The following is a 10,859-nucleotide window of genomic DNA, read 5'->3' on the forward strand; positions in this document are numbered from 1 at the left end:
GTTTTTTCAAATTTACATGGTAGATGGGAAAATAATACAAAAGAGTGAAAATAGCAACACTCGCAATATAATACCATTTTTCATTGGGCTAGACCCATTAGCAAACCTTAACTAGTTTCAACTCAAGGTTCTTTTTCTTTCCTTTTGATAAGCTCGACTCAAGGTGTTGGTGTTCCCTCCAGCGGAGTCAAGGTATGTGCGGCTGTTATGTTTCCTCTTTCAAAACACATGAATGCATGTATGGGATGGGATATATGCATGCATGGTTAACAGTTGGTGGCTGAAAAGGAAGAGAAAAATGGGCGAGGTGCACATTCTTTCGGTGCCTTGGGTTCGCTCCTTAGTGGAGGAATTTTTTATATGTCATGATGGTACTTTTGCAATGATGTCAATATTGCAAAATCACGTCACGTAAAAGACGTCAAAATGTGAATGAATATCGTGTCGTTGTTTTAAAATTGACTATAAACAAGGTTAGTGGTTTATACAAGCGACATCGGTAGATATCTAATACGGTGATTTACAAAAACACATTTCAAAAGCACATCGGTTGTCAAGATGAAGCGATGTCGATCCGTAAACATTGTTCACTTAAATGACTTAGGCCGGTTCGGTATCATTTTCAAGGTTAGTTTCTGTTATTGTTTTCTGGTTTCACTTGAAAACATGTTGGGTGGGTTATTTTTAGAAACAAGCTGAAATTGTTTTTGGAGAATGAATCCAAAAGTATGAACAAATGTTGTAAACGCCATAAAGTCGTTTTTGTTTTTAGTCTCTTCGAATCAAAGCCAACTCTTCTTTGTGAAACGGGCAAACAATCCAATCAAATTATATCCAAAACAATCAAATCTCCTCCTTCCAACCATAATCAGCCCCAAAATTTCAAGAAAAAAAAAACTCATAATCACAGAAATCTGCAACTGAGAAAAAAATACAGAGAGGAAGAAGAAAAGAAAAGAAAAGAAAAACAGAGAAAGGAAAAAGAAGAAGAGAAAGAATCCAAAAGAGGGAGAAGAAGAGAGAGAGAGAGAGAGAGAGAGAGAGAAAGTTGCAGAGGGAGAGATGAGAGAAACCAACTATCACATACCCAGCTCAACCACCATCACCACCCAATCTAATCACCACTAACATTAATTAGTGGAACCAGAGAGAGATGAGTTGATGGGATTTATACCATGGAAGGAAGGAGGAGTGAGAATGAAAAAGAGGGAAGAAAGAGGAAAAGAGAAGGGAGAGGAGGAAGAAGGAAAGAAAAAGAAAATGAGAAAAAGGAGAAAAAAAAATAGTTTCAGATTTTAAAAAACAATATAATTTTTTATTTGTTAAATTATACATTTTTTTAAAACAAAAATTAATAAAAATACAGTTGAAAAATAACTAACATAATATTATTCTCATTTGTACTATTAGACGCATTTTCATCATTTTTATTTTCTAAATATGTTTTCTAAGTAATTTATCAAACACATTTTCAAATTCTAAAAATGTAAATTCAATTTTTTTTTTCCCAAAAATATTCTCAAAAACAGTCTCCGAAAAAGTTACACAACGGGCCTAAATTTTCACAACTCGCACCTATCTTCTAAGTTACCCTCTCAATGAAACTTTCCCCTCTCTCGACCTCTCCCTATTTGGACCTCACTTGGTTCAAACCATCTCTCTCCAGTTCTTTCTAACATCTCTAAAGTGGCCATCTCCATCGTGTTCACTATGGGTGCCGTCGATTTGGAGTTGTCTTGCCATGACTTCAGTCGACATTCACGTTCGTTGTTGTTGATTTCTCGTTCCTTAGGCTTACGCTATTTGAGGTCACTGACTTCAGCAACCACACACGGCTGTGAATTTTCTATCGCCAACGGAGTTGTTCGCCCAAAGACTAGCATGACCCTCCACTCGGTTCGGACACTGATGAAGAGGAAGATTCGGTCTGGGTTCCGTTCTCAGCGGCGCTCCCCAATCTATCACTTACTGCACACGTTCCGTTAATCGAGTGTCGTGGATGAACCGTTCTCGACGGTTCTCACTTACCTTCGTGATGGCGACTCAGTTTTGCCAGCTTTGGTGGTGGGTAGAGGTGATGATTTTTATTGGCTACGTAATACGTCCTTTCAATCTCGTCATCCTCATGTACAAATGTATTTTCCTGGCATTGTTGAGGGTGTTGCTCCATGGGAATTAGTTTACACAGCGGCAAATGTATTTGCCGATGCACACATGTCGCACTTCTATTGGTAGTAATGTAAGAGCTCCTGCTTACATGGTAAAGAGGGACTTATTTTCCCAAAAATAATTGTATAGTGAAATGTCAATTAGGCCCTTATTACAAGTAAACTGTTTTAATTACCCTGAGCTATATATATAATTCTCTAAACCCCTAAAATGCCCTTACTTGAGAATATAAAAGAAAACAATCTAATATCAAGGGCCAAAACAATAAAATACATCCAGATCTTGGGTGTGCTCCCAAATGATCCTAGATTCAAGTCATATGGTACTCATGTGTGTGAGTTTCCTCCCTCCCCTTTCTAACTTTGACAAATAAAAAATTATTATAAGAAATAAAATTCATTTTCCAAATTGCTATATATATATATATATATATATACACACACACACACACATATGCCTGTATTATTTTCCAGATTACTATATATAAATATTATATACACATACGTGCCTATACTCTATTTCGATATTGTTTTTTTTATACAAACGGTAGTGTAAATAATAAAAAACTTATACTTAGATGTAAGGGAGGAGTTCACTGCATTAATCAATTGGCCTAACCCAGATCTGCAAGGTCATGGTCACCTTAGACCCACATGTTCACTTAAGAACCCCAAAAACCAACAACCCCCCCTCCTCCTCCTGCAAAGTAGAATGGCCCAAATACATGAAATTTTGAATCTATGCAATCCAACATGGGCTTTATTCGGACAGGTGAAATTTATGCTACGGCTTTGAAGAGGGCTCACATCCATACTTCCCTTCTATAAAAGTGAAAAAACTAATCATAGATGAGACAGAGGATTTATTGGTAAAGGGATCCACATACTTGAAACAAATATGTATATATATATATATATATATTATTCATACAGAAATAGCAAATTACCATTTGAGAACGTTTAACAAACTTGAAATTTTAGCATTTCTACCATTTAGAAGTATCAAATATGACATTGATAATCCCTAAATGGCATGAGAACGTTGGAGTTGCTCTTATATCTCTCTGTCACACATTGAAGCAAACTAAACCCTTGGAAGAAAAAAAAAAATGCAGAGTCTCTGTCTCAAACCACCCAACATCTCCCCACCAGCAGAAACCATAGCCAGCAACCAAGATCTCCTAACACCGGTCCTTCTATGCATTCCAGCTCGTTCTCTACTTCGCTTCAAGTGCGTCTGCAAGAATTGGTTCGCTCTCATCTCCAACCGTAAATTTTGTGACATCCACACCTCCAAAAACCCGTACCCCAATGTCTCAGCCTTCTTCTTTCACACGGCAATACATGATTTCTACTTCATATCAATTCCGAACAATGAAAATCAATCTGGATCCCTCTTGAAACCTCCCAGGATCATCGAACACCCACCGCGCATCAAGATTTTGCAATCCTGCAATGGCCTGCTCTTGTGCTGTTCCTTACAAGAAATTACAAACACAAGTAGTACCCCCAGATGTTATTTTGTTCTCAATCCCACAACCAACAAATTTTCAGCTATCACTAATTCACCATATGCCACTAAATCCACAAGCATTTTGGGGGTTGCTTTGGCTTTTGACCCTTCCAAATCGCTTCATTACAAGGTCCTCTGCATTCGGTGCATTGCTGGATCTGTTATATCTTTCCAGATAGAGATTTATTCGTCTGAGACTCGGAATTGGACACTTCGTGAGTCCACCTTTCTTAGGCCATTCCATATAGACTTTAGCCACGGGGTGTACTTCAATGGCGCAATCAATTGGATTAGCCATACAAGTAGGGTGTTACATTATAACATAGACGAAGAAAGTCATGGAATGGTGTCTAGGCCTCCGAGTTACAATGTTTTTCGCAAGAGGGAGTATAGATATTTTGGAGAGTCTCGTGGCCATTTGCACCTCATCGAAATTTATAGGCCTTGTGTTACTCAATTTGACGTGATGGAGATGGGGGGGGACTACTCTGGCTGGTTTGTCATGTACCACGTTGATCTTGATCCAATAGCCGCCGCATTTCCTGAGATGGTCCCGGAACATAATATTGTTGACCCTAGCAAGGAGGAAACTTGGTATTATGCATTTGTTGTTCTCTTTCTTGCTCGAGAAGTAAACAAAGAGGGTTCATCTCTGCTGTTGCATATTCCTTGTAAGGTCATCTCTTATAATCTGAGGGATAAGAGCTTTGAGAAAGCTTGTGAGTTCACTTCCAAAGGCACTGAGAGTAAGAGATCATTGCAAGTTGGATGGCGAGATGCTTACCATTATATGGAGACTTTGGCTTGTGTGTGATGGCAATGGCATTTCTCTCCCATGCTGTTGCTGTGTATTTTTTTGTTTTGGTTGTAAGATGAAGAATGTTTGCGATTTGAAAATCTCTATTTACTTGTGCATATTTGAAATCATTCGAATGGCTTACAATTTCGTACTGCTCAATTATTATCGGTACATTGGGAGATTGGTTAGTGTTTGAAGATATATTTTTATTCTTATTGTTGATCTGAGTATTAAATTTTATTATTATTATTTTTTGGTTCTTGTTTGCCAAGGAAAAGTAATTACAACACAAAATGCTTAATGGTACCAAATGCCAAATGCCAAATAATTTTTAAAAAAATCTACTTCTCCTTCTACAGTATATTTCTTTCACTATTATCACCATTCTTTGCATCAATTACTCCTCTTACCTCAAGACAACCCCCAAGGCTTTGGCAAGGAATCGGTTTGAATATCTAAGGAGCAAGCTTGGAATCATTTCAGCTAAACACTTAGAAGGGAGTGTTAAAGTATAAGAGATTTAGCTGAGTTTATTGCTTAAATTGTGAGCCATTGGATCACAGTCCAAATGGACAGCTGAGATGTATTCTTAGGTGTAGTAGAATTGTGCCAAGTGTTGCTATCTCATAGGGTAGTTAATCATTGGTTAGATTGGATGTTGTAAGAAGGAATATTCTGTTTTCCTAACTGATATATTGGCATGCACAGATTGTGCATGACTAAGACAGATAATAGACTAATCTTTCATCTTCTTCTTCTCCAAGTTTTCTCTCTGCATTTTTACTTCCTACATGAGCTCCATCCATCAATAATCCAAAACTAAACATGGCAGATCATAGTCTGTGAATGCTAACATGGTATCACTGAGCCAGGTTTGATCGTTTAGCTGGGCGTTTGAATCTGTGAAGGAAGTGAGCTGCGTTTTCTGTCAAAACTTGCTCTCTGTGAAATCTGTGTCTAACATGGCAGGATCTGGAGGTGGTGAGCTGCGTGCTCCAATCTTCAATGGTGAGAACTATGAGTTCTGGAGCATAAGGATGAAAACCATTTTCAAATCTCATGGGATTTGGGAGTTGGTTGAGAAAGGAATAGGAAGCTCATATTCGAAGGGAGCTGATGAATCTGATACAAAGCAGAAAGAAAAAGAGGAATCAAGTGGTTCTGGGAAGATGGCTATAGCTGAGATCCTGATGAAGGATGCTAAGGCCTTGGGGTTGATTCAAGGAGCAGTATCTGAGGTGATCTTCCCCAGGATTTCTCATGAAGAATCATCTCATGGAGCCTGGAACATCCTGAAGCAAAAATTTCATGGTGATAAGCAGGTAAGAAGTGTAAAACTGCAGGGTCTTCGTAGAGAATTTGAATATACTAGAATGAGAGAGGATGAATCTCTATCTGCTTATCTTACAAAGTTGTTTGATCTAATAAACCAAATGAGAGGTTATGGAGAAGAGTTATCTAGAGAAAGAATTGTGCAGAAAATGTTAATTAGTCTGCTGCCTGGATATGATCCAATCTGTTCTGTAATTGAACATTCAAGGGATCTAGATGTAATTGAGGTTCAAGAGGTGGTAGCCTCATTGAAGAGCTTTGCTCAAAGATTGGAAAGACATCATGAGAACAAGACTGAGAAGGCCTTTGCTAGTCTGAGTATAGATACCAAATCAGCTAAGGCCACTGGAAATCAGAATTCCAAGCAGCAGAAGAATTGGAAAGACAAAGGGAAGAAGTGGGATAATAAACCTACTGATGGAACTAAAACTCCTTGCAAACATTGTGGGAAATTGCATTATGGAGAATGTAGGTTCAAGGGCAAACCAAAGTGCTATAACTGTGACAAGCTTGGTCACATTGCCAAAGACTGCTATAGCAAGAAACCTGAACAGCAGCAGCAGCTTCAGTTTGCTACTCAGGTTACTTCTTCACCAACCATGTTCTATGCTAACAATGCAACTGAGAAAAGGTCCATGGAAGAGGTATGGTACTTGGACAGTGGGTGTAGTAACCACATGACTGGCAGAGAAGATGTTTTGATTGATATTGATAGGAATGTGACTGCAAAAGTTGCTATGGGAACAGGACAGTTGGTTGATGTTATTGGAAAAGGAATCCTGATGGTTGAAACTAAAATGGGAAGGAAATATATCAAGGAGGTGCTATTGGTATCTGGTCTCAAAGAGAACCTACTCAGTGTTGGACAAATGATGGAGCATGGATATTTTCTAATTTTTGGAGATAACAAGGCAGAAGTTTATGATGATAGCTCTCTCTCAAATCTGGTGGCTAGAGTGCATATGAAAGGAAATAGAAGTTTTCCTTTGAAACTTCAAACAGACTTGCATGTTGCTCTAACTGCAAGCATTAACCAATCAACATTGCTTTGGCATAGGAGAATGGGGCACTTAAACTTCCAGAGTTTGAAACTGCTGCAGAATGAAGACATGGTGTTTGGTCTGCCAGAAATCAAAAATACAAATGCAGTGTGTGAAGGCTGTACTTTTGGAAAACACTGCAGGAAGGCATTTCCAAAAGAAGCAACCAGCAGAGCTACAACTCCACTGGAATTGGTACACACTGATGTGTGTGGTCCAATGCAAACTGTTACCAAAGCAGGAAACAGGTATTTCCTCACCTTTATAGATGACTGTACAAGAATGTGCTGGATCTATTTCTTGAGATGCAAATCTGAGGTATTCACAGTGTTTAAGAGGTTTAGAGCCACTGTTGAATTGCAAAGTGGATATAAGGTGAAGAAACTAAGAAGTGATAGGGGAGGAGAGTACACCTCTAATGAGTTCAATAAATTCTGTGATGAAATGGGAATGGAGAGGCAGCTTACAGTGGCATACTCACCACAGCAGAATGGTGTGGCTGAGAGGAAAAACAGAACCATAGTGGAGATGGCCAAGTGTATGATGTTTGAGAAGGGCATGCCACTTGAGTTTTGGGCAGAAACTGTTAATACTGCAGTGTATGTTCTAAACCGAAGTCCAACTAAAGCTTTGGACAAGAAAACACCATTTGAAGCCTATAATGGGAGAAAGCCAAGACTTCAACACTTAAGAGTGTTTGGATCTTTGTGCTATGCACATGTTCCAAATCCACAGAGGCAGAAACTGGATTCAAGCAAGCAAAAGATGTGTGTTTCTAGGATATGGCAGCTGTGAGAAAGGGTATAGACTGTATAACATTATGATTATCTCAAGGGATGTGGTATTTAATGAAGAAGCTAGCTGGGATTGGAATGCACAGCAAGAATGCAGTGTTTCAGTGCCACTTACTGAAGCTGTGTCTGAAAAGGAGAAAGGGAGCTATGACACAGTTGTGAAGCAAGCAGAACATTCAATTGAGAATGAGTTGCTAACAGAAGACAATGAAGAAAGATCTGTGGTTGACACAGGTACTCAAGATATTGACCACACTCCATTGAGATACAAAAGTCTTACAGAGATTATGAAAGCTGCAACATCTGCATCATTGAACCAGAATCCTTTGAAGAAGCTGTCAAGGATGCAGCATGGCAAAAGGCAATGGAAGCTGAACTTGAGATGATTGAGAAGAATGAAACTTGGGAATTGGTAAAAAGGCCATCTGATAAACCTATAGTTGGAGTCAAATGGATCTTTAAAGTCAAGCTAAATCTGGATGGATCTGTTCAGAAAAACAAAGCAAGGCTAGTAGCTAAAGGCTACACTCAAAAGCCAGGAATTGATTTCAATGAGACATTTGCACCAGTTGCTCGGCTTGACACAGTTAGAACACTAATAGCTTTGGCTGCTCAGAAAAGGTGGAGCTGTTTCAGCTTGATGTAAAGTCAGCCTTCTTAAATGGAGTGCTACAAGAGGAGGTGTATGTGGATCAACCTCCAGGATTTGTGGTTCAAGACAAGGAAGACAGAGTTTATAGACTCAAGAAGGCTCTTTATGGTCTCAAACAAGCTCCAAGAGCTTGGTATGAAGAAATTAATTCATACTTTATAGCTGCAGGATTTCAGAAAAGTCCTAGTGAGGCTACATTATATGTGAAAGCTGCAGAAAGTGGAATCCTAATTGTTTCACTATATGTAGATGATATCATCTACACAGGAAGCTCTGAAGAATTGGTGATGAGCTTTAAAACTGAAATGATGAAGAGATATGAAATGACTGATCTGGGATTGTTGCACCATTTTCTGGGATTGGGTGTGATACAAGCTGAGCCCTACATCTTCTTGCATCAGAAAAAATATGCAAGAACATTGTTGGACAAGTTTGGTTTAAAAGACTGTAAAGCAGTATCAACTCCACTAGCTATGAATGAGAAGTTATCCAAGGAGGATGGAAGTGAACAGGCTGATGAAAAGGTGTACAGACAGATTGTTGGAAGCTTACTATATCTGACAGCAACAAGGCCAGATATCATGTTTGCTGCAAGTCTCTTAGCTAGATACATGCATGGACCTACAAAGAAACATATGGGAACTGCTAAGAGAGTACTTAGATACATTCAAGGTACTCTAGACTATGGCATTGCATATGAGAAAGGAAAAGAGGCAATGCTGGTTGGATATTGTGACAGTGATTGGTCAGGCTGTGAAGATGATATGAGGAGCACATCTGGCTATGCTTTTCATCTTGGATCTGGTGTTTTCTCTTGGGCATCTGTTAAGCAGAGCATTGTAGCACTATCCACTGCAGAGGCAGAATATGTTAGTGCAGCTGAAGCTACAGCTCAAGCGGTCTGGTTAAGATTTGTTCTATCTGATTTTGGTGAAGAACAAGTTGAGGCTACACCAATCCTATGTGACAACACTTCTGCAATTGCAATAACAAAGAATCATGTGCATCATCACAGGACAAGACATATAAGCAGAAGATTTCATTTCATTCGTGATGCTTTGCAAAATGGTGAGATTGATCTGTTATACTGCAAAACTGGAGAGCAGAATGCAGATATCTTCACTAAGGCTTTGGCAAGGAATCGGTTTGAATATCTAAGGAGCAAGCTTGGAATCATTTCAGCTAAACACTTAGAAGGGAGTGTTAAAGTATAAGAGATTTAGCTGAGTTTATTGCTTAAATTGTGAGCCATTGGATCACAGTCCAAATGGACAGCTGAGATGTATTCTTAGGTGTAGTAGAATTGTGCCAAATGTAGCTATCTCATAGGGTAGTTAATCATTGGTTAGATTGGATGATGTAAGAAGGAATATTCTGTTTTCCTAACTGTTATATTGGCATGCACAGATTGTGCATGACTGTGACAGATAATAGACTGATCTTTCATCTTCCTCTTCTCCAAGTTTTCTCTCTGCATTTTTACTTCCTACATGAGCTTCATCCATCAATAATTCAAAACTAAACATGGCAGATCATAGTCTGTGAATGCTAACAGAAAGCACTTCTGGTCATCTTTATAGGGAAAGAAACCCATTGATCTCCTGGATGCTCTCTGAGTCTGAGCTGTCACCATATGGCACTCAGATGCAGGGTTCTTTACAATTTGGAAGTGCTGGATTTTATCAGTGCATCTAGACTTTTTGGGCACTGTTTGAATAGGTTTTGGTCTCTTTAATTTTTTTATTTAAATTTTTGGAGTGGGGGGAATCTAACACAGGACCTTAAATGTGGGGTAAATGCTCTTAATCACTTGAGGTACAAGCCCCTTGCAGGTTTCGGTCTTAATTGTTGATTTGGGTATTAATCTTAATTGCAATTCTAGCACTTGATTTACGCACAATATATGCATTTCTAAATAATAATAATAATATAGGGCAATTAATTTATTGCATGCAGGTCTTTCAGGGTTTGCAATATGTAAAGGGAGAGGGATAAAATACCATATCAACTTGAAAATCTACAAAATTGAAGTATCAAATGAAATTTACAATCTTCACTTCTTCCCATTTCAATCATTTTCCCCCCTCCCCTGAAGCAAAGACACAAGGAATGAAAAATATGCTGGTTTCGGTGAGAGAATTGTGCAATGAAATTTTTGTGGAAATTTTAAGTAAAGGCATAAGGGCATGTGCTGTCCACCTATGCAAGAAGAAAGAACATGAAAAAAGAAAGAAAAAAAAAGACTTCAGAAACAATAAGAAAAGAGAAGAGCTGCAAGCTCTCTCTCTCTCTCTCTGTGTGTCAAGGCTTATGAAGATATCTTCCAGCAACTAATGCAGCTTCCATGACAAGAGTTATAACTTCAACAACATCTTGAACGTGACATGTGTTCCCATTAAACGTTTTCCCTTTTGAGTTTCTGAATTCGGCCATGCAATTTAGGAACTGTTGGCTGCACTCTGAGCTTAGATAATCATCTGCACCACAAACCACAACACCCCAACATAAGAAATGAAGAAAAACAAAAGACAGAGGCTAGCTTTTTGTATTAGATCATGTAC

The 10,859-nt window shown here is 38.7% G+C and overlaps 2 protein-coding genes across 3 annotated transcripts in view; one reads left to right on the top strand and one right to left on the bottom strand.

The window, feature by feature from the left end:
• The first annotated feature begins 3,277 nt into the window (after nt 1–3,277).
• Nucleotides 3,278–4,495, top strand: LOC117626223 (F-box protein At5g07610-like). Its single transcript, XM_034357918.1, has one exon. The coding sequence runs from the start codon at nt 3,278–3,280 to the stop codon at nt 4,493–4,495; it is 1,218 nt and encodes a 405-aa protein (XP_034213809.1).
• Nucleotides 4,496–10,265: 5,770 nt separating this feature from the next.
• Nucleotides 10,266–10,859, bottom strand: part of LOC117613017 (phospholipase A2-alpha) — a 3,609-nt gene continuing 3,015 nt past the window's right edge. For both annotated transcript variants that reach the window (XM_034341664.1, XM_034341669.1), the window contains exon 4: nt 10,266–10,775. In XM_034341664.1, the coding sequence (XP_034197555.1) occupies nt 10,600–10,775 (176 nt within the window). In that variant the 3' untranslated portion in view covers nt 10,266–10,599. The remainder of the gene's footprint in view (nt 10,776–10,859) is intronic.

Source organism: Prunus dulcis, chromosome 1 (genome assembly GCF_902201215.1).
Source record: "Prunus dulcis chromosome 1, ALMONDv2, whole genome shotgun sequence".
NCBI lineage: Eukaryota > Viridiplantae > Streptophyta > Magnoliopsida > Rosales > Rosaceae > Prunus > Prunus dulcis.